The sequence below is a fragment of the Equus caballus genome, chromosome 6, assembly GCF_041296265.1.
Source record: "Equus caballus isolate H_3958 breed thoroughbred chromosome 6, TB-T2T, whole genome shotgun sequence".
Classification (NCBI taxonomy): Eukaryota; Metazoa; Chordata; class Mammalia; order Perissodactyla; family Equidae; genus Equus; species Equus caballus.
In genome coordinates, this window is record NC_091689.1 from 42203837 (window position 1) to 42229315 (window position 25479).

At 35.9% G+C, this 25479-nt stretch overlaps 1 protein-coding gene across 22 annotated transcripts in view; it reads right to left on the reverse strand.

Moving 5' to 3' along the window:
• Nucleotides 1-25479, reverse strand: part of ERC1 (ELKS/RAB6-interacting/CAST family member 1) — a 516922-nt gene that overhangs the window by 72404 nt on the left and 419039 nt on the right. For 15 of the 22 annotated variants that reach the window (XM_070270826.1, XM_023642917.2, XM_070270832.1 and 12 more), the window contains one exon: nucleotides 16800-16898. In XM_070270826.1, the coding sequence (XP_070126927.1) occupies nucleotides 16800-16898 (99 nt within the window). Of the gene's footprint in view, nucleotides 1-15251; nucleotides 15319-16799; nucleotides 16899-25479 lie in introns of all 22 variants that reach the window. The other 7 variants (XR_011439909.1, XR_011439905.1, XR_011439904.1 and 4 more) reach the window with 1 other exon arrangement.

Genomic DNA, 25479 nt, shown 5'->3' on the forward strand with positions numbered 1-25479 from the left:
CTGGACATCCACATGTGGAAAAGATCAATCTAGACACAGCCTTACATTCTTCACAAAAGTCAACTCAAAATGGATCACATAACCTAAATGTAAAATACAAAACTACAGAACTCCTAGAAGAAAATATAGTAGGAAACCTAGATGATAGAACTACTACTTATGTAAAACGACCTTCTCCAAGGCACATAGTAATAAGGCTGACAAAAGTCACTGACAAATAAAAAATATTAAGGGCAGCAAGAAAGAAGAAAACAACTTACAAAGGAATCCCTATCAGGCTTTCAGCAGATTTCTCAGGAGAAACCTTACAGGCTAGGAGAGAGTAGGGTGATATATTCAAAATTCTGAAAGAGAAAACCTTTCAGCCAAGAATACTCTATCCAGCGAAAATATCCTTCAGATATGATGGAGAAATAAAAACTTTCCCAAATAAACAAAATCTAATGGAGTTCACTGCCACAAGACGCCCCCCCCCCTACAAGATTTGATCAAGAAGGCCCCCATCCAGCCCCACTCAGCTTCAACCCTGAGAGAGCTGACAACAGCCTTGCAGGCTGGAGGCCTTCAGCAACTGTAAGCCCCTGAGCCTGGAAACCAGCCATGCTGGGGGCCTACTCACTTAACAGAAAAAATGCAACAGGACTGTGCTATTAGATCTTGCAGCCAACTGTGCTGGGGCTCCCCACATCCGACAAAGTGACTGATGGGGTCCACAGCAGGCACATGCAGCTGAGATTACAACCAGCTGGCGAGGGAGACAGACTAGACTCCCTGGGTACCTGCAGCAAGAGCAACCCTGCTACAACAGAAGGACACATGTAGCCCATACAGGAGTCACTCCTGGAATATCTGGAACTGGTGATGAGAGGGAAGCACACTGCTGGGCCTCAAAAATCATCTCTTATATAAGGCCATCTCTCCAAGATGAGGAGACAAAGCTGACCCACCTGATACATAGATATAAAAACAGAGAAAGAGGCAAAAGGAGGAGGCAAAGGAATACGTTTCAAGTAAGGGATGAAACTCCAGAAAAAGAAATAAATGCAACAGAAATAAACAATCTACCTGACAAGGAGTTCAAACAGAAAATCATAAGGATGCTCAATGATCTTGGGAGAACAATGGATGAACACAGTAAGAACATAACAAAAAAGTGGAAAATATAAAAACAAACTAATCAGAACTGAAGACTACAATACTGGAAATGAAAAATTCACCAGAAGGACTCAATAGCACAGCAGATGACACAGAAGAATGGGTCAGTGATCTGTACAAAAAACTAGAGGAAATCATCCAAGCTGAACAGATAAAAGAAGAAAGAATTAAAAAAGAATGAAAACAGCCTAAGGGAACTCTGGGACAACATCAAGCACACTAACATTCATACTGTAAGTGTCCCAGAAGGAGAAGAGAAAGACAAAGGGGCAGGGAATCTATTTGAAGAAATAATAGCTGAAAACTTTCCTAACCTAAGGAAGATAACAGACATCCAAACACAGGAAGCACAGAGAGCTCCAAACAAGATAAAACCAAAGAGGACCACAGCAAGACAAATTATAAGTAAAAAGTTCAAAAGTAAAGATAAAAATAGACTCCTAAAAGCTGCAAGAGAAAGGCAACAAGTGACATACAAGGAAAACCCCATAAGGCTATCAAATAACTTCTCAGCCGAAACCTTACAGGCTAGAAGGGAATGGAACAATATGTTTAAAGTGCTGAAAGGAAAAAAAACCCACAGCCAAAAATACTCTACCCAGCAAGGTTATCATTCAGAATGGAAGGAAAGATAAAGAGCTTCTCAGACAAGCAAAAACTAAAGGAGTATATCACCAAGAAACTTGTTTTACAAGAAATGCTAAAGGGACTTATTAAGTGGGAAAGAGAAGACCACAAATAGGAATAAGAAAATTATCAAAAAAAAAAAAAAAAAAAAAGGCAATGAAATCACTGGTAAAGGCAAAAATACTGTAAAGGCAGCAGATCAAGCATCTTTGAAGATAATATGGAGATCAAAAGACATAATTACTAAAATGACCTATTTCAGTGATAAGAGGGTAATGGATACAAACACATAAAATAATAGGTTTAATATCAAAAACATAAACTGTGGGAGGAGGGGAGCAAAAAAGCAGAGCTCTTAGAAAGAGGTCAAACTAAAGAGACCATCAACTCAATATAGATTACCATATACATAGATTATTATATATGAACCTCATGATAATAAAAAACAAGAAACCTATAATAAATATACAAATAATTAAGACCAAGGAACCCACGCATAATACTCAAGAAAGCCATCAAGCCACAAGGGAAGAGAGCAAGAGAAGAAGAAAGAAACAGAATAATTACTAAAACACCCAGAAAAAAAGTAACAAAATGGCAATAAGTACATATTTATCAATAGCTACTTTAAATGTCAGTGGACTAAATGCTCCAATCAAAAGGCATAGGGTAGCCAATTGGATAAAAAGATAAGACCCAGATATATGCTGCATACAGGAGACATATTTCAGACCTAAAGACACTCACAAACTGAAAGTGAAGGAATGGAAAAAGATACTCCAGGCAAATGGCAATGAAAACAAAGCAGGGGTAGCAATACTTATATCAGACAAAATAGATTTTAAAACAAAAACTGTAACAAGAGACAAAGAAGGGCACTATATAATGATAAAAGGAACAGTCCAACAAGAGGATATAATACTTATGAATATCTATGCACCCAACATAGGAGCACCTAAATATATAAAGCAATTATTCACAGATATAAAAGAAGAAACAGACAGTAACACAACAATAGTAGGGGACTTTTAACACTTTACTTACGCCAATGGATAGATCATCCAAACAGAAGATCGTTGAATCTTATCCTATGGATAAAAGTCCAGGACTGATCACATATTAAGCCACAAAACAAGCCTCAATAAATTTAAGAAGACTAAAATAATACCAAGAATCTTTTCTGAACACAAAGGTATGAAACTAGAAATCAATTACAAGAAGAAGATCAGAAAAGCCACAAATATGTGGAGATTAAACAAAATGCTATGGGACAACAATTGGGTCAATGAAGAAGTCAAAGGAGAAATCAAAAAATATCCAGAGACAAATGAAAATACAACATGCCAAAATCTATGGCATACAGCAAAAGTGGTTCTAAGAGGGAAGTTTATAGCAATTCAGGCCTACCTCAACAAACAAGAAAAAGTCCAAATAAACAATCTAACAGTACACCTAAAGGAAGTGGATAAAGAAGAACAAAGCCCAAAGTCAGTAGAAGGAAGGAAATAATAAAAATCAGAGCAGAAATAAATGAAATAGAGACTAAAAAAAATACAGAAAAAAATCAATGAAACCAAGAGCTGGTTCTTTGAAAAGATAACAAAATCGACAAATCTTTAGCTAGACTCACCAAGAAAAAAAAGAGAGAAGGCTCAAAGAAAAATCAGAAATGAAAGAGGAGAAATTACAACAGAAACATCAGAAATACAAAAGATTATAAGAGAATACTATGAAAAGCTATGTGCCAACAAATTGGATAATCTAGAAGAAATGGATAAATTCTTAGAATCATATAAACTTCCAAAACTGAATCAAGAAGAAATAGGGAATCTGAATAGACCAATCACAGTAAGGAAATAGAAACAGCAATCAAAAACCTACCACAGAATAAAAGTCCAGGACCAGATGGCTTCCCTGGTGAATTCTCCCAAACATTCAAAGAAGACTTAATACCTATCCTTCTCAAACTCTTCCAAAAAATTGAAGAGGAGGGCAAGCCTCCTAATTCATTCTATGAAGCCAACATTAACCTGATACCAAAACCAGACAAGGACAACACAAAAAAGGAAAACAACAGGCCAATATCACTGATGAACATTGATGCAAAAATCCTCAACAAGAGGCTGGCCTCATGGCCAAGTGGTTAAGTTTGCGTGCTCTGCTTTGGGGGGCCAGGGTTTTGCTGGTTTGGATCCTGGGTGCAGACATGGCACCACTCATCAAGCCACGCTGAGGCAGTGTCCCACATAGCACAACCAGAAGGACCTACAACTAGAATATACAACTATGTACAGGGGGGCTTTGGGGAAGAAGAAGGAAAAAAAGTTAAAAAAGAAGATTGGTAACAAATGTTAGCTCACATGCTAATCTTTAAAAGAAAAATCCTCAACAAAATATGAGCAAATCAAATATAACAACACATTAACAAGATCATACACCGTGATCAAGTGGGATTCATTCCAGGAATGCAGGGATGCTTCAACATCCACAAATCAATCAACATGATACACCACATTAACAAAATGAAGAATAAAAATCACATGATCACCTCAATAGATGCAGAGACAGCATTTGACAAGATACAGCATACATTTATGATAAAAACTCTGAGTAAAATGGGTATAGAAGGAAAGTACCTCAACACAATAAAGGCCATATATGACAAATCCACAGCTAATATTCTCAATGGAGAAAAACTGAAAGCTGTGCCTCTAAGAACAAAAACCAGACAAGGATGCCCACTTTCAGCACTCTTATTTAACATAGTATTGGAATTCTTAGCCAGAGCAATCAGGCAAGAAAAAGAAATAAAAGGGATCCAAACAGGAAAGGAAGAAGTGAAACTGTCACTATTTGCAGATGACATGATTTTATATATAGAAAATCCTAAAGAATTCACTAAAAATCTTTTAGAAATAATAAATGAATATGCTCAAGTTGCAGGATACCAAATCAACACAGAAAAATCAGTTGCATCTCTATACACTAACAATGAAGTAGCAGAAAGAAAAATTAAGAATACCCATTTCCAATTGCAACAAAAAGAATAAAATATCTAGGATTAAACTTAACTGAAGAGGTGAAAGATCTGTACACTGAAAATTATAAAACGCTGAAAGAAATTGAAGAAGACATAAAGAAATAAATCCATGCTCTTGGATTGGAAGAATTAACACAGTCAAAATGACCATACTTCCTAAAGCAATCTACAGATTCAACGCAATCCTTATCAAAGTTCCAACAACATTTTTCACAGAAATACAAGAAAGAATCTTAAAATTTATATGGAACAACAGAAGACCCCAAAGAAGCAAAGGAATCCAGAGAAATAAGCTGGACGTATCACAATCCTTGATTTAAAAGTATACTACAAAGCTATAATAACCAAAACAGCATGGTACTGGCACAAAAACAGACACATAGATCAATGGGACAGAATCGAGTACCCAGAAATAAACCCACACATCTATGAAGAGCTGATTTTTGAGAAGGGAGCCAAGAACACACAATGGAGAAAGCAGAGTCTCTTCGATAAATGGTGTTAGAAAAACTGGACAGCTGCATGCAAAAGAATGAAAGGGGACATTATCTTACACCATGTACAAAAACAAACTCAAAATGGATCGAAGACTTGAATGTAACATCTGAAACCATGAAACTTCTAGAAGAAAACATAAAGCAGTACTCTCTTTGACATCAGTGTTAGCAGCATAATTTCAAGTACCATGTCTGAGTGGGCAAGAGAAACAACAGAAAAAATAAACAAATGGGACTACATCACACTAAAATTTGTGCTCAGCAAAGGAAACCATCAACAAGATGAAAAGACAACCTAACAATTGAGAGAAGATATTTGCAAACCATATATCTGATACGGGTTAATATCCAAAATATACAAAGAACTCATACATCTCAACAACAAAAAAAACCTAACAACCCAATTAAACAATGTGCAAAAGATCTGAACAGAGATTTCTCTAAAGAAGATATACAGATGGCCAAGAGGCACATGAAAAGATGTTGAACATCATTAACTATCGGGGAAATGCAAATCAAAACTACAATGCGCTATCACCTCACTCCCATCAGAATGGCTATAATTAACAAGACAGGAAATAGTAAGTGTTGGAGAGGATGTGGAGAGAAGGGGACCCTTATACACTACTGGTGGGAGTGCAAACTGGTGCAGTCACTATGGAAAACAGTAAGGAGACTCCTCAAAAAATTAAGAATATATCTACCATATGATACAGCTATTCCACTGTGGGGTATTTCTCCAAAGAACTTGAAAATGCAAATGCATAAAGATACATGCACACCTACATTCAATGCAGCATTACTCACAATAGCCAAGGCTTGGAAGCAACCGAGGTGCTCAACAAGGGACAAATGGATAAAGAAGATGTGGTATATACACACAATGGAATACTATTCAGCCATAAGAAATGATGAAATCTGGCCATTTGTGAGAACACGGATGGACCTTGAGGCTATTGTGCTAAGTGAAATAAGTCAGAGGGAGAAAATCAAATACCATATGATCTCACTCATAAGTGGAAGATAAAAACAATGACAAACAAACACAAAGAAATAGAGATTGGACTGTTGATTACCAGCGGGAAAAGGGGGAGGGTGGATGATGAAAGGGGTGATAGGGCACACGTGTGTGGTGATGGATTGTATTTAGTCTTTGGGTGGTGAACATGATGTAATCTACACAGAAATTGAAATACATAATGATATACACCTGAAATATATTCAATGTTATAAACCAATGTTACCGCAATTAAAAAAAAGGCCCTCATACTTGGGGGGGGGGGGAGAAAGAAAGGGGTTACAAAGCAAGGAGATAAATAGGTAGACAAAATCAGAAAATTGAAGCTCTCTATCAGAACAGGTTAGCAAACACTCAAGTATAACATTAAAGCTAAAGGGAAGGAAAATATCAAAAGTAAATATAATCTCGTCATTTTAACCACAAACTCACAACACAAGATGGAATAAGTTGTGACAATAATAACTTAGAATGGGAAGAGGGAAGGCATGGAATCAGCTTAGTCCAAGGAAATAAGAGGCTATCAGAAAATGGATTATTTCATCTATGATATTTTTTATACAAATCTGATGGTAACCACTAAAAAAATAATCAGAGCAGAGACACAAATGATAAACAAAGAGAAAACTGAAAACCATCACAGAAAATGACCAAACTGAATTGGTAGTCCAAAATACACAAGACAAGAAACAAGGGAAATGCAGAAGAATTGGAAAACAATGGATAAAATGGCAGCCTTAAGCCCTCATATATCAATAATCACTCTAAATATAAATGAATTGAATTCTCCAATCAAAAGACACAGAGTGGCTGGATGGATTAAAAAACAAGACCCAACAATATGCTGCCTCCAGGAAACACATCTCAGATCTAAAGACAAACACAGGCTCAGAGTGAAGGGATGGCAAGCTAATGGCAAACAAAAGAAAGCAGGCATTGCCATACTTATATCAGACAAAGTAGACTTCAAGATAAACAGGCAATGAGAGACAAAGAGGAGTAGTATATAATGATAAAAGGGACACTCCACCAAGAAGACATAACACTTATAAACACATATGCACCCAACATAGGAGCAACAAAATACATAAAGCAACTATTAATAAACCCAAAAGGGGATATTAACAACACCACAATAATAGTAGGGGACCTCAACACCTCACTTACATCAGTGGATAGGTCATCCAGCCAGAAAGTCAAGAAGGAAATAGTGGATTTAGAAGAAAAACCAGACCAGATGGACTTTATAGATATATATAGAACACTCCATCCAAAAACAGCAGAATACACATTTGCCTCAAGTGCACATGGAACATTCTCAAGGATAGACCATATGCTGGCAAACATGGTAAGCCTCAACAAATTTAAGAAAATTGAAATCATATCAAGCATCTTTCCTGACCATAATACTATGAAAGTAGAAATCAACTACACAAAAAAGCTGGGAAAGTGACAAATATGTGCAGACTAAACAACATGCTACTGAACAACCAAGGGATCTTTGAAGAAATTAAAGGAGAAATCAAAAAATATCTGGAGACAAATGAAAATGAAAACACACCATACCAACTCATATGGGATGCAGCAAAAGCGGTCCTAAGAGGGAAATTCATAGCAATACAGGCCTATCTTAACAAACAAGAAAAATCCCAAATAAGCAATCTTAAACTACACCTAACAGAATTAGAAAAAGAAGAACAAACAAAGCCCAATGTCAGCAGAAGGAGGGAAATAATAAAAGTTAGAGCAGAAATAAAAGAAATTGAAAGAAAAAAACAGTAGAAAGATCAATGAAACAAAAAGCTGGTTCTTTGAGAAAATAAACAAAATTGACTCACTAAGAAAAAAGTGAGAAGGCTCAAATAAATAAAATGCAAAATGACAGAGCAGAAATTACAATGGATACCACAGAAATACAACAGATTGTAAGAGAATACTATGAAAAATTATATGCCAACAAATTGGACAGTCTAGAAGAAATGGATAAACTCTTAGAATCATATAAACTTCCAAAACTGAACAAAGAAGAAATAGAGTAGCTGAATAGACCAAACACAAGAGATTGAAACAGTAATCAAAAACCTCCCCAAAAATAAAAGTCCAGGACCAGATGGCTTCTCTGGAGAATTCTAATAAAACATTCAAAGAAGATTTTATACCTATCCTTCTCAAACCATTCTAAAAAGTTGAAGAGGATAGAACACTTCCTAACACATTTTACGAGGCCAACATCACCCTGATTCCAAAGCCTGATGAGGACAACACAAAAAAGGAAAATTACTGGCCAATATCCCTGATGAGCATAGATGCAAAAATTCTCTACAAATATTGGTAAACCGAATACAGCAATACATTAAAAGGATCACATACCATGATCAATTGGGATTTATACCAGGGACACAGGGATGGTTCGACATCCACTAATCAAAACAAGACAAGGGTACCCACTTTCACCACTCCTATTTAACCTGGTACTAGAGGTTTTGGCCAGAGCAATTAGGCAAGAAAAAGAAATAAAAGGATTCCATGAAACTCTCGCTGTTTGCAGACAATGTGATTATATATATGGAAAATGCTAAAGAATCCATCAGAAAACTATTAGAAATAATCAAAAACTACTGCAAAATTTCAGGGTACAAAATCAACTTACAAAAATCAGTTGCATTTCTGTACTCTAACAATGAACTAAGAGAAAGAGAACCCAAGAATACAATCTCATTTACAATTGTAACAAAAAGAATATATGGAATAAATTTAACCAAGAAAGTGAAAGACCTATACAATGAAAACTGTAACACATTATTGAAATAAATCAGTGACATAAAGAAATGGAAAGATATTCCACGCACATGGATTAGAAGAATAAACGTTAAAATGTCCATACTACCTAAAGCAATCTACAGATTCAATGCAATCCCAATCAGAATCCCAATGACATTCTTTATGGAACTAGAACAAAGAATCCTAAAACTCATCTGGGGCAACAAGAGACCCTGAATAGCTAAGGTAATTCTGAGAAAAAAAGAACAAAGCTGGAGGCATCACAATCCCTGACTTCAAAATATATTATAAATCTATAGTAATCAAAATAGCATGGTACTGGCACAAAACATGGTACTGACACACAGATCAATGGGACAGAACTGAAGGCCCAGAAATAAACACACACTCATATAAATATGAGAAGTATGATATGATATGATACTGAGTATGATATGATATGATACTTAACATGATATATGATACTGAGTATGATATGATATGATACTGAGTATGATATGCAGAGAGAGCTGGGGGAAAGCTTGGCACAATAACAGCAGAGGACAGAGTTTTGAGACAGCTAGAGAGAACCCAGAATGGAAAGAGTAGGAAAGGAGGGAGTAGAACTCTCTGGAAAATCATGAAGAGCAGAAATAAATGACGATTTTAAATGATTTTCAGGAAGGATAGAGGAGAGAGGAGGAGAAGCATGAAAGGCAGAAAGCAGGCTGTGTATCCAGGACAAAGAAGAAATATTTAAAGACATTTCTGAGGAGAGTATACAGGAAACGCTATTAAGCTGGGTCTAACAGTTTGAATCCAAAGCTGAAAATTAAGGAACTCTCACCCAATCCTCCCATTTAAAGGAACAAGAGAGCCAAGATGAAGAAAAAGAGAAAGTAGGAAGAGAGGGAGGGAGGTAGTGAGGAAAGGGGACAGGTATCATGTATTCCTGATCAGAGTGTGTCTTCAGGTTAAAGACATTAATAATTAACATCAATCAACCAACCATTATACGCAAAGGCACTGTTTTAAAGGCTTAAGATTATCTCATTTAGTCATCCAACAACCCTATGAGGGTTATTTCCATTTTAAAAATTAACAAAGTTAGGAACCAGGCAATCTGGTCTCAAAGCCCACATTTTGACTAGGACCCTAAAGCATCAGAACTAGATGAGGAGGCAATCAACCCAGAACACAGTGATTCAGACAATGTCCAAGGGAAGCTGATTGCTATTTTAATCTTCTGTACATTCTTGTGAGCCACTCACATTTGTAGTTTTTCCATTTGAATTACGGGTATCCTGTTTAAAATAGAGGTGTGGGTAGCATATAAGGATGGAATGGATGAAAGGACAATGACCCCCTCTGTTTTACTTGGACTGCTTTCTGTACTGGCCCTGACACATCTTGGTCTCATTCTTAGGGCTTTCCTTCAAGTTGGTTCCTATCTAAGATTCTTTTCCTTTCCCCTTTCATCCACCAAACTTTACCCAACCTCAAAGATCCACTTCTCCTTTCCTAATCTCGACAGTTCCAAATTCTTTACTAGATAACTGAGTAGTTGCATTTATAAAAAAATTCAGTGAAGTGATGTCAGAAATCCACTTAAGTTTCTTTTAGTAAGGGAAATTCCTTACTGGTAACGGCAGTTTTGTTATTTCCCCATTTAGGAATACAATTCAAGATGCTTCTACTGAGTGTCTATTATGTCCAAGAACCTAGAGCGTGAAGTGGAGGAATCCTTCTCGTTTCGGTATGGTAGAGTGAAAAAGCAGAGCACCTGGAGTCAGCCTTGGGTTTAAATGCCTTCCACTTGCTACCTGTGTAGTCTTGGAAAATTATTTAACTCCTACGAGTTCTGTTTCCTCTTTTATAAAACATGTTCTTAGGACAGCTGTAAAAATTAAATATGAGATAAGAGATAGGAAAGTGTCTGGCCCACAGGAAGTGTTTAATAAATGTTCCTTTTCTCCCTCTCATTTCTCTGAAGCTAGGATCTTCCTGCTTCCTGAATTCTACTAGCTTTTCCAAGCTTTTCAAGAAACAAGCACCTCATTAAAATCTCTGATCTACTTCTGAAAATACAAGGTCAGATGCCATCTTGCCTGTTATGTCAAAAACTGATCCTGGTATTGGTCCATGTTGTTTAAACAGTTGGCCCAATAAACAATTTGGACCATTCTGACAAAATATTCTAATTCACTACCCCATTCAATTCTGCAAGATGATTTAACACCTCCATTCTACAGATAGATTCTCTAGAGACTTCCATTGTAGTACTAATGCAAAGGAATAATTTTAGGGCGTTTCAAACTGGTAAGGAAGTTATGTGGACAACCCAACTAGGATAGACAAAAAAGACAAAGAAATGCCAAAAGAAAAAGATACACTTGTTTTAAAACACTTGTCTTAAAAGCTTGCGTTAACATTTATATCATCTCTAACTAAAAAAGAAAAATTTCAAAACATACTGGTCCAAATCCTGTTTTGGGATGCCACAGTGCTGATCTAATAGGCACGCAACCCACTTCCAGATTTCAGTCAGTGGGATGGTCTTATATCAAGATCAACTGCTAAGCCCCTTGGCAGGTTCATCCTTTACTTGAGACATCTGTTTACAAAAACTCCTTCCATAGAGAGAAGTCTAGAAAGTGCACATGGCCATGGTACCTACTATGCTGGTCCAGGCTCTTCTTGATGGTTACAAACCACAGGTTAGCAGGAGAAAAGGTTCTACCTGAAGGATGTTTAGTTAGCATAGAAAATATTTATGAATTACACTCAACTCCCTTTTATTTACCATGAAATTATAGGAGCTAAATTCTATGGCTTAATTATGACTTTCCTTGAAATTCTCAACACTTCTCTATAGATCTTTTGTTTCTTGACACATCTCTTCTTTTAAAACTTCCCTTTCTTGTACTAGTAATGCTGATATTAAAGCTAACAGCTAATTCTATGCTCTTGGATTCAATGTAAACTTTATTGTTTCTTCTCTGGATTTCATGAATTCAGAAGTTAATTCAATTTACATTTACTGAGGGCCTAAAGCATACTAGGCATTGTTACAGATGATGGGAATACAAAAGTACATATATTAAAGTCCCTGTCCTCATGGGGGCCTGTACTCTACTGTAAGGGAAAAAAAGTAAAAAGAAAACTCAAAGGGAGGGAGAGAGGCAGGGATACATTTCACATGGATTTTCTATAACCCGAAGGGAGAGAGAAGATGACCTGGTCACTTTTTCTGAGTGGAAGTAACACCTGCTTCACACTGTGTGTCTTAGGAGGGTTGCTTGGCAGCAACGAATTCTTTCAAAGGAAGTTTCAGTGACTAAATTCCTTTTACAGGGAATTTCTTTATAAAATTCAAGGTATTTTTCCCAAGGGAAAAAATTCCTCAACATATAGATTAATCTTTTGGAGAAGAAAAGGGAGATAAAATCATCAATATGTCTTGGATATCTCTTTCACTGTCATCTCTTTCCAGACCATAGAAATGCCTAGGGACCTTAAAGTTACAACTTCCAAACCTTTTTTTTGTACGCTTACCTATAAAATGAGGGCACTAGGCTAGATACTAACAATAATAATAAGTGACATTTATTGAAAGATTACTATTCCCAAGAGAAGGATTCAAGTTAACCATGACAAGAGCAACAACAACAAATAATAACAGCACAGACAGAGCACTTTCTGGTAGAAGGCCCTGTTCAAAGCATTTTCCATATAGTAACTTAATAATCTTTCCAACAACATATGAAGTAGGCACTATTAATAAGCCCATTTTTATAAAAAAAAAAATAGAGTTTAGAGATTAAGTTACTTTCCCAAGGCCACAGAGTAGGTAGAGGAGTCTAGATTCAAAGCTGGGCGGTCTGCCTCCAGAGTTCATGCCTGATTCTCATCTGATTCTCACAACCTCATTTTAAAGATGAAGAAACTGAGTATCTACAGAGAGATTAAATACCCTGTCCAAAGGCACAAGCCAGTAAGTGGTGGTGTCAGGATTTGACCATGGGCATTCTGCTCCAAAGTCTAGACACCTAACCATTATGCTCTACACTTCTGATGAAATGGCCGAGACCCCTTTCAGCTCTATACTTCCACGATTCTCTTCCTGTCTGAGTACTGATTATATCTAACAAGGCTCATACTTTGCTAGTATACATGGTGTTCTAAAAAACTTTTTTAGATGGGAAACATTATTTATGTTCTTAAGTTTGATAAGGTAAATCATCACTTTCAAAAGTTTGAAATTTTGTTAAGAAAATCTGTTCTCTGTAGAATTAGCAAGGAAACAAGTAAAGGAAACTGGATAGCAAGTCAAGACTTCCTAGATGTTTTAGGGGTCACTCACGCATTTCTTTAGCTAAGATTCTTATGGTATAATGATATTTATAGCACATTTTAGAAGATTTGAAATACGCTATCATATAAACTCCAGCTATGTCCAGCTAATGCCAACTGCACTGTGTTAAACCAATGGCAGTTAATATTTTAGTGCAGTAAGCTCAACAGTGAAGTAACTGGAAAAATCAAAATCAGTGACATTTGAACTCTTACTAGGAGTTATTCTTTTATGGGAGAAGAGAAAGGAAAATGCAGCCTTCAGGAACAAGTCTATGTGAAGGATTTGTTTATTTTTCAGTCTCCTGGCAAAGTTACCTATGGGCCTTGTTTCCTAGAACACTAACAGGTTTCTTCTAATTGGCTAGAAAAAGGGTGTACAAACAAAATACGATGCTGTTCATGTGTGTGTTGGGGGGGCGGGGGGGACGCTTCCTGCTAAGGCATGCCAAGAAGCTCCTATGTTTTGCCAAAATAGACAAGGCAGGTTCGTTTAGAAGGAGGAGACTGGTAAACTACATTCAACTACTGTATGGCCTCCACATGCTTCGTGATGACAAATAACTACCCTTGTAGGGTGTAGTGTAAAGGGAATTAGCACGCTAATTTTCTCAGCTTTGGCTTTGTCTGGCATGCAACAGTCTAACCCAAAGAACTTTTTGGTCGGTATTGTGCATTTCACATTCTTTCACACCCTCAGGATAAAGTCATTTGGAAAGCTTCCCATCTTCACCGCATATGCCCCTTTCCACAACTTACCTCATCATCCTTCTTGGCTGTTTGCCAGTGAGAGGTCTACACATGTCCACATCATTTTAAGAAGTATAACACCAAGACATAGACTTTTCAGGGAGAACTGACTCCAAGAGAGTGAAATCACCAATAAGCATGGGCAGTGAATCCAGGAGCGCAAGGCCACCAATATGTGTGAACTTATTAATCATAATTATTATTTTTTTCTAAGAAAAAGATTTCCTTAGTCAAACCTCCAGGGCATCAGATCAAAGAGGGATAGTGCCACAGCTGGACTATATTTTCCAGCCAATTGGCCTGGAAAGGAGAATCTAGACAGTGTCCTGGCGACTGTTTAAGACAGCGGCAATCCACAAAAGAGAAGAAAAAGAATTCTTTAGATGAACTTTTTAAAAAGTCTTCCTTTACTTCTCCTTACTTTTATGGACAGTTTGAGAATAATGTCGAAGCCCTGGGGGATGCTCTAGGTAGGCACTCTATAAGAATTACTGACTCTGACAATTCCTATATAGATAGGAATTGTCATTCCTATATAGATAGATATTCCTATATAGACAGAAACAAAAGGTTTTAATTCAAAGTACAAGATTTTTTTTAAAAAAGACTATATATTTATAATTAATTATCATAAAAAGCATATCCCAAACCTACTGGCAGAGTATTTGATCAATTTTCTATTTCCAGTTTGATGTAAGTCACTAAGAACCTTACCAGGACACTGTAAAATCAAGCTAGATAGGGTAGCTTATTAATAAAATCACAACAGGAGAAATTTAGTTACATGCCCTGGAAGTTCTCCCAAAAATGTATAAAAAGAAATTATAAAAGTGACTATTAACACACAACGAGAAAAAAAGCCACAAAACCCAAACCCCACTAAGTCAGAAGCATAGCAATACACACAGGAATCGTGAAAATGAGAAAACAGAAAGCACACAAAAGGATTTTATGAATTACAGAGAAACAAGATGTGAGAATGATTGTGTAAAAAAAAATTGAAGCAGACAAACAAAAAGCATTTCTATAGTTAAGGAAAGCTGTTTCTCACCGTTCTGAACAAAATGGCTGAGCTAAGAGCCTCTGATTGGCTATGCCCATATACCCTCCTCCTCATCCTATGGGGAGAGATGACAAAGGGAACGTGCCCCAGAGCAGCATGGGAACGAAAAAGATTTGGTTAGTATTTAAAACAAAGACATAAGCATAATGTAGTAGAAGAAAATGGTCTCTAATTTCTTGACTCTTTATTTTAGATTTTAATTCCCTAAACTACCAAAATTAGTAATTAGTTTGTCATTACATTTCTCCTCTTCCTATCTTTCCAAGATGCTTCCTCTATCCCAGGGCTGGATCTGGGCAAAATGATCAAGTTGGAGGCTTTTCTTTATTTTTTGCCTTTTCTTCAACCCTTCTCCATTTCTGTTTGCTTCCCACTACTCCCAGGCATCCATTTCCTTGTATTTATTACCAAAACCTGTTTCAAGGAAAGGATCTAATACTCATCATATATACACTGGCATAAATGTAATTCTAAACATCAGGAGGCAGGCGGAGAAAACAAAATGATCTCTTGCCAAGGAAAGACTGCTGACATGAGGCAGACAGCTCTCCATTTTGCCTACATTAAAGACTGGTACTGTTTTCCCTTGAAAATATAACGCTCGCCTCAACTGCTTAGTAAATGTCATCAGACTATGACAATACATTCTGAATCTCAGAAAAAGCTACCATTTGGATATCACTGCCGCTTTCATCTGCAATATTTCTTCTTCTTCTCCTAAGACAACACCATGGCTATCATTTAGTGGAGATGTTTAGTGAGGGAGTTCCCCAGACTCTTTAGTCATATGGATGTAATTACTTATTATCACTTTTTTCCCTCAGCCACATATTTTAAGATTGAGTGTGATGGAGATGTTGAAATCTGATTTTTGGCAATGGGATATGAGGTAATCCGGTCACCGCTCTCCCCATCCATCATTTTCAAGATCTTGGGAGAGTTCCCTTCTTCCAAAAAACTGGAGTTGAATACGGTTCCCTTCAGACTCATCAATGCCTCTTTGGCATTGATGAGAAGTTGAAGGCAACAGTCTTCCTTGAGAATGACATATTCTGGAGGGATCCACCAAGGAAGTGGGAGTGAAGGAACTAAGTTTCAATCTTCACCTTTAATAGGTGATGAGCAGAGATTTTAAAATTTGCAATTAAACAATAATTACCTCTATATTGAGTTGTGTCTCACTAAGCTTACAAGGTAAGAGTCTTGTTTTTCTAATAAGGCACTGTTTCTTTAATAAGGAAAACAGGACAGTTACAAATTAGTATGTATCTCTGAGAAGATTAAATTTTTTTCTCAACCCAATTCAAAGATTCTTTATTGTCCTCAGATCTTTTGACTATCTCCTCTTAAAATATTCATAATCATCCCTCACCTTCCTAGATAGAAAGTGAATCTGTGTTTCAAAAAAAAGTGAAGGAATTTTCAGAAACTGATTTTTATTCTTCTAACTTATACCCCAGAATTTGTAACATGCTAGTACAAAATACATCAAATAAAAGCATGCTGTTCTTATAAAACCCTCAGGAGCAGTCTCACCTGGTCTGGGGAGGGCTTACGGTGGGTCTGATTGGAGTGGGAGGATTTGAAGTGGTCATCCTCGTAGTTGTCAGCCATTAACTTCATTCGATTTTGTGTCTAAGAGGAAATGATTCATAAGGTTAAGTTTAGATAACATTTCTTGACAAATACCTTAAGAACATCATAAGAAAGGCTAAAACTAATCCTGTCTAAAATAAAATAAATTAGACATAGGATTTCTGAAGATATTTGGGGAAAAAGTGTAGATACTCCTATGGACTGAACTGTGTCGTGACCCAACCCCCCCAATTCATGGTGAAGCCCTAATGCCCAGAGTGACGGTGTCTGGAGATCAGAGTTTTTAGGAGGTAATTAAGGTTAAATGAAGTCATAAAGGTGGGCCCTAATCCGATAGGACCGTGGCCTTGTAAGAAGAGGAAGAGAGGGATCATTCTCTCTCTGCATGTGAGGATGCAGTGAGAAGGCAGCTTCTGCAAGCCAGAAAGAGGGCCCTCACCAGGAACCGACCCAGCTGGCTCTGAGATCTTGGACGTCCAAGCCTCCAGAACTGTGAGAAGATAAGTTTCTGTTGTTTAAGCCATCCTGTCTGTAGCATTTTGTTATGGTGGCCCAAGCAAGCTAAGACAGACACTGAAATTGGGACAGGAATTCTGGGTGGAGAAGTCATCTCCCCAAATTAAACCGTTTATGCAGTGCTTTTATTTTTAAAGTAAAGACTGGATTATACTATACATAGGCTAGGACTCTGAAACTCCATTTTTTCACATTAATATATTGGACTCATCTTTGAGTGTTGTTAAATAACAACTACTTAGTCTTTTTAACAACTATTCCATTTTGGGGGATGTTATATAACATATAGATCATAAATGTTGGGGAAAAAGGTTATGATTATCTATAAATGAAATAATTACATACTCAGAAAATCCAAGAGAATCAACTGAAAAATTATTACAACTTATAATAAAGTGATCATAAAGAAGTCACATATACAAAATTCAATAGTTTACAATTTAGGTTTTGAAAAGAAGTCAAAGATTCTGAAATCCTTCTCCCCAACCCTAGGACAGAAGAGGATTATTACCCCATTGCCTTTTCTCTATGTTTACCAAAAAGGAGGACTGGATTAGTGCTTCTGCGTGACCGGTTAATTTAAGCCCTGAATAAAGGAATTTACATATATATACATATGTATAAAACATTTCAGAGAATTCACTTTGCAGAGCAAACAATTCAGAAAATGCAGGTTACACTATGCATAAAATAAAATAGGAATATATATTGCACTAATAAAATATTGTTAAAATTTGAAGTTTTAAGAACACTAAAAAATAAACTTGCTAACATTGTATAATTTAAAATGTTCACTGTAGATTATCTGAAAAATAAATAGAAAAAAAAGAAAAATCACCTGTAAATCCTTCTAATCAGTGATAATCATTGTTAATATTGAATTGTATCTATTCAGCCTCTTCCCCATGGAAGTAAAAAGTGGCATGCTCTTCTGATTTATCCCCTAATCTGCTACTTTGTGGTATTTTTAAAATTACTGTATCTTACAGTATATTTTGACATGCGGTAGGAGGACATGCTGTCCGTCCCCTCCACCAATTCTGCGTTGTCAAAATTTGACTGGGTATCTTTAAAACATTTTCTTTCTTAGATGAAATAAAAATATTTTGTCTAGTTCCATAAAAAAGCTTACAGAGATTTTTCTTTGGTATTTTTTCATGTAATGACGCCTAAGTAAGGGCTTTGGAGCCAAAATCGCTTGGGTCTGAATTTTAGTTCTGCCTCTTACCAGCTATCTAAGCTCGGGCAAACTACTGAAACGCTCTGCGCCTCAGTTTCCTCACCTCTGAAATGAGGATAACAATCCTTCCTCCCCATGGTTGTGGGGATTAACCAACTGAGTTAATACAAGCACTTACAAAGGTGCCTGACACAAAATCTATACCCAATAAATTTTAGCTGTCACCATCATTAGGAATGTTTTTTTCCAGGTCATTAAATATTATGCTAAAATCTAATTTTAACTGGCTGCATCGTATTCAGTTGAATGGATTTTTAATTAGTCTCATATTGTTGGGCATTTAGGTTCTTAACATTTTCATCTAATAATACCTGTACATCTCTAAGCCAGTTCCTCCTTCCAGTATATAACGATAACAAAGAAAATACTTATCAAAAAATTGTCTGTGATATCAAATTTCTCTTTTCTGAGATGACTTACAGCGACTTCAAAAATATGTAGGGTAATTTTTCTTATGTCACATGATATTGCATGACAAATGGAAAGTCTTCCACAAAGCAGCTCTTGGGAAAGAGGGAAGCAGAGCAGACAGGGAAAAGAGGTGTACCCAGAAAGTGAAGAGGGCATCTGCAAGTCACTCCGTGGTTAAGAAACTTTCCCATCTTGACTGTAATAGGAACATGCAGTGAAAGTATATTATTTTCTTAGAACATGACACAATCTTTAATACCTGATACCTCCTGTAAGTTTAAAAACCTAAAAAGAAGTACTAATAAAGCACACACAAATCCAGTTTCAAGGCAGAATGTGTTTCAAGTACTTTTTAGGAATGAGCATGAAATCCTCTCAAAGGAATGGATCACAGTAAACAGATAAGACCAAAGATGACCTATTTGATCCATGTAAACGAATGAAGGAATAGTCATAAGACCTTACTTCTCCATTTCTAAAAGACATGAAGATCTTCAAAGTTTAGTGTTACCAGGTCTAGTATTCAGAAATTTGGTGTGAAGTGTGTTTCCTTGCATAGTCATGAAATTGAGCACTGAATATCTGAGAGCTCACAGAGCATTAGAGAGCACACAGATTATATAAATGACTCTCTGATCCTAAGGAGCTCTTGCACTACGCTCTTGTTAAGATAAGACCAAGAAGCAAAAGGAGTAGGTCCTTCATGTTTTACTGACATGAAAGGTACTTCATATCCAAATATTGTCCTTCTGGAACCATGCCACGTGTTATGTGCAGATAGTTGAACTCCCCTGGTCCCAATGACATAAGGAATAACAGGGCCTCAACGAAGGAAGGAAAAAAAAAAAAAAGGAAGAAAGGAAGAAACTTGGTGAAATAAACTTCTTTAGCTGTAAATACATCTCTATGTGTATAGGTATACATACCCTCCCCGAGGAAAAGAAGTTCATTGTTTATTCTGATAATTTTTGCTTCTAAGATTAAGATGTCAATGCCCAAACAAGGTATATAGAAACCATATTTGACAGAAAAATACGCAGTTAAGCTAAGAAACAGTATATGTTAGTGATCTGAACCCAGGTATTAGAAGAAATAGTTTGAATTCCAGGCAGAGTTATCTGGTTGTTTACTGATCTTTGCTTTTAAGTTTGTGATAATGCTATTAAACTACCTAAATAAGTTTTAGAAATAATAACAGTTAGAAATATCCTGAATTTTTTCTGAATTATTCTGAATATTTTGAAATATTTTAGAAAACATACAAATAAATCATAACCTTAACTAATTTGGGTTATTTCCAACTATAATTATCTTTAAGAAAGTATTAAAATTATTTCCACATATATTTGTCAAATCTTGGAAATAATTTATTATAGTGAATTTTAATTTGTTATATTGGTATTTGATATACAAAATGAAAAAAAGAATAATCTATATCAATTTCAGTTAAGTGGTCAGATTCAGCATTGGTTATAAATTGAACAAAATCTCAACATATTATCTTTGAGCTTTATTTTAAACTTCAATTCATGAAAAAATATAAATTAGTCATTAATCATTCTTGAGTTGTTCTATGTGTTTGTCTTTTTATACACACTTAACTGAAGCTTATCTTTCTAGCTAGGAAGTTCCTTTTCCATTGGTTGAACAGCTTTGGGAAGAACTCACGTGAAGCAGTGGGGTAGAGGGGACAGAAACAAGATTAGAAGAAATAACTGTGCTGAATTTAGCCTAACAGCTGCCACAGACAGATCACCTGTATATGCTGTTTTATTTTCTCAAATGGACGGTAAGCTCTATAATAGAAAAGTACGTCTTCTACTGATTTTGTTTTGATTTATAAATAAATCAGTTTGGTAGTTTAATTTTGGTCCTGATTAGTATTTTTAGTTTACTGATGAAATCTTGAAACGTATTATCCTGCAAATACTTTCTATTATGCACCAAGAAAAAAGAAACCATAAAGGATCTCAGCTGTAGCAACTCAAAAGCTGACCATCCCCCGCCACCGTTGCCATATTATTTTAAAAAACTTAATTATTATTATGACTTTGAAGATTTTCGTACATTTATATGGTACAAGAGTTTGCAACAGTGAAAGTCGGTCTACCTTCTACTCTTCATAGTTCCTCTCAAAAGAGCTACCAGTTGCCAGTTTCTTGTGTCTATTTCCAAAGATTTCCTGACATTCCGTGGTTACATAAGTGTGCACACACACATGCACAAAAAGACTTTTCTGTCCAACAAATGGTAGCAGACTCTATTCACCGTTCCGGGCTATTTTTTTCTAGCAAACTAGATCTTGAGGAGCCTTCCACATCAGTAAATAAAGAGCTGCCTCATTCTCTCTGCTGATTTGCTGATGCACATTTAGATTATTTCTAGTGTTTTGCTCTTACAAACAATGCTGTAAAGAATGATCTTGTACATATGAAAAACTGACAAATTTTAATCGTCAAAACTAAGCATCATTATGTTATATATCATTCTTTCCCCAAGTAACAGCTTTTCCCCTAAGGTAAAAAGCCTAAATTTGTCTGGTTATATGGCTGGAATGGTTAGAAAGTCCAGGTCCCAAAGACACATACCTGGTTTCACAGAATGGTAAAGAGGGGTGAGAACGCATAAGAACATCCGTATGTCTAGTGGACTTTTACTTAATTTAAATAAAGAACAATGAAAAATGTAAACACTAAAAAATATATAAAGCTGTTAGAAAAATTTATTCCTATTTGATATGGAAAAGTCAAATATATAAAAATATGGTATTTGTATCCACTTTAGTATTTCTAAGTCTTATGGAAATAATGACATGTGCATATATATTCTCATTATTTGGAAAACATCTAAGAGTTATAGTTGCAGGCTCTGTTTATCAGCCTAAAAATGTTTCTTAATCCTTCAATAGCGACCTAAAGAGATATCAGACTAAATCACTGTTAAAATTATTATACTTGTGACAAACACGAATATTATAAAGGTAGTTTGTGAGGCTCCTTGTGAATAAGAAGTTGTGCTTCCAAACCGTTCAATTATTTCCCTTACTTTGTTTCCTGTGATCAGTGTCACATCTTCATAATGAAGAATCACAAAGACGACAGCATTATGTCAAACACATCACCCTGCAGGGAGCACTGTGAGCTCTCCTTCCCTTCCTCAGGTCTTCTCACCATTCCAGGTATAACTCTCTGCTTGGTATTTCTTATCTTTATGAATGCAGTCTTTTTTCACTGAGCTGTTCAATCTAAAAATCTCAGAATCATTCTTGACAGTTCCTATTCCACTAATGTCTACATCCAATCAAGCCATAAAGTCCTACTGATTCTGTTTCTAAATATTTCCTCTGTAATTAATTGCACTGTTTCATCTGCATTACAACTGGTGTACTATTTTATTGCTTCTTTAAATTGCTGCCACAGTTACCTTCCAATAGCAAATTTGATCCTGACACTGTCCTGATTTAAAAAATATATATATATCCACTGGCAGCAGGCAGCCACCAGACTCCAGTCTTCACAGTGAACAACACAGCAAGGCCCTTCACTATCTGACCACATCCTACCACTCCAGCCTCATTTCTCAAGGCTTTTGTAATATATGGAGATTATCCTATTTTTCTCCTTCACTTTGAATCTAAATATTAAACCATCCCTAAATTCCTGAGATAAACTGTACTTAGTAATAGTGTAGTATTTTTACACATTTCTGAATTTGCTAATATTTTATTTAGAATTTTTGTATCTACATTCGTATGTAATATTGGCCTATGATTTTTTGTATTGTCTCTAATCTTAGCATCAAAGTTATGCTAACTCATGCAATGAGTCAGGGAACTTTCCTTTCATTGTAGTTTTTGGAACAGTTGTTATAAGGTAGGAATTATTTGCTGTTTGGTGGAACAAACATCTAAAAACAACTAAGTTTTGTATCTACTGGTAGGAAGATTTTAAACTGATTTAGATTTTAGATTTGATGGTTTCAAGGACTACTCAGGTTGGGTAAGCTACATACTGGCATAAAGTTCATCCTGTTTTCCTAGGATTTTGAAAGTCTCTTTTGTAGCTGTAGATGTGTCTTCTTTTCCTTTCCCAAATACTGTTTATCTGTATCTGGTCCCTTATTTTAATTTTTTGTGAGGAGGATTGGCCCTGGGCTACCATCTGTTGCCAATCTTCCTCTTTTTGCTTGAGAAAGATTGCTGCTGAGCTAACATCTGTGCCAATCTTCCTTTTATGTGGGATGCTGCCACAGTGTGCTTGATGAGCAGTGCTAGGTCCATGCCTGGGATGTGAACCTGTGAACCGTGGGCAGCCAAAGCGGAGCGCACAAACTTAACTATTACACCAGCAGACTGGCCCCGGTCTCCTATGTCCAGAACAATCTGTCCCCCTATCTTTGACATCCAATTAAGTCACTAAATTCTATTTTTTAAGTATTTTCCAAGAACCAGCTTTTGGTTTTGTTAATCTGCTCTATGGTTGCTTTGTTTTTCTTTTCATTAATTTCTCCTTTAATTTCCTTTCTTCTTTTTTGGGGGGGGAGGGACTTATCTTGATGTGATTTTTCTAATTTCTTGAGGGATGCTTAGCTCATTAACTTTTAATCTTCTAACATATACATGTAAGGGTATAAATATTTCCCTAAGAACTGGTTTAGCAGCACCCCACAAATTTTGATATATATATTTTTTGCCATTCTTCCAAATATTTTGCATTTTCCCTTAGGATTTATAATTTTCCTAATTATTTAAAAATGAGCTTTAAAATTTCAAAATGTATGGAATTCAGTTGGTATATTATTTTTATTATTGATTTCTAATTTTACTGTATTTGTTCAGAGAATTTGGTCAAAATAGCATAAATTCACAGGCATTTGTTGGCCTTGTTCTAAGATTTGGTATAGGATCACTTTTTATAAATGTTTCACATGTGCTTCTAAAGAATACATATTTTCTCCTTGTAAGGTACAGGGTTCTTTACGTACACAGATAAAGACTGTTAACTGTCTTTTATATCCTTTTTAGTTTTTTCACCTGTTTGATGTGTTAAATATTTTATTTTAACATTTTATTCTTCCTTTTTCTCCCCAAAGCCCCCTGGTACATAGTTGTGTATTTTCCGTTCTGAGTCCTTCTAGTTCTGGCTTGTGGGACACCGCCTCAGCATGGCTTGATGAGCGGTGCCATGTCTGTGCCCAGGATCCGAACTGGTGAAACCCTGGGCCGTCGAAGCAGAGAACAGGAACTGAGCCATGGGGCCAGCCCCCTGATTTGCTAAATTTTTCAATATGATTGTGAACTTATGAATTTTTTTTTTTTAAGCTATGTTCTTAGGTCCATAGAGCTTCAATTATGTTATATCTTTTAGGTAGATTATTCCTTTTGTAAATATACAATGAATATTTTTATATCTAATATTGCTTTTTTGCTTTGAAGCCTATTTTGTCCAATAACCATAGAGTTCTACTGGCTTTCTTTTGGGTAGTGTCTGCCCAGCATATCTTTTTAAAACAATTTTACTTTCTGTCATTCTGTAACATTTTGCTTTAGGGGTTTCTTAAAAATAGCATTTTCATTCATTCAACAAATATTAGGTGTCTGACATTCTTCTAGGTGCCGCAATAAATGAACAAAGTCCCTGCCCTCACAGAGCTTACATTTTAAAGAATATTGGCTGAACTTAGCCTATAGCTGGATTTTGCATTTTTCCATCTGTCTTCAATAAAATTTAACCTTATTACATTTAATGTTATTGATATATTTAGATATATTTCTAACTATTTTTGGTAACTTACATTTATTTATCCCACCACCTCCCATTCCTGACTTCTAGCAAATGGATCAACAAATTTTTTATTCATCCTTTCCCTTCATTATTTTGAAGTTTTGCATTCTATTTCTATCACTTTACTGCTTACCTGTAATATTTATTGTGTATGGTTGATAAGTCCAAAGTTATCAGATCTCTATTCTCCTTCCTCTACAATATGAAGATTTTAAATAATATTCTAACTGGTCCCACTTACCGTTTATTGTTTCTGTCACTCTGTTTCTAATCTCTCACCAAATTTGTCAGTGTTGTTAAATAATGTATTATGTTCAATGCTTATTTAGATTTGCCCACATATTCATTCCCCCCCACCTCCAGCATTGTTTCTGGCATCTCATCTAATTTCTTTCTTACTGAACTAGTTAATTTTTAATGAGTGAGCCTAAGTGATAAACTCTTTCAGTGTTTGTTTGAAAATATTTTATCCATACTTTTGGGTGCAGAATTTTAAATTTGCAGTTATTATTCCTCATCACTTTGAAGATAATTGTTATCCCACTCTCTTATGCCTTTTTTATTGATTCTTGAATCTATTTACAACTTCTTGTACATTTGTAGGCAATCTATCTGTTCACTCTGGTTGCTTGTAACACATCTTTCTCTTTGATGTTCTGCAGTTTCACTA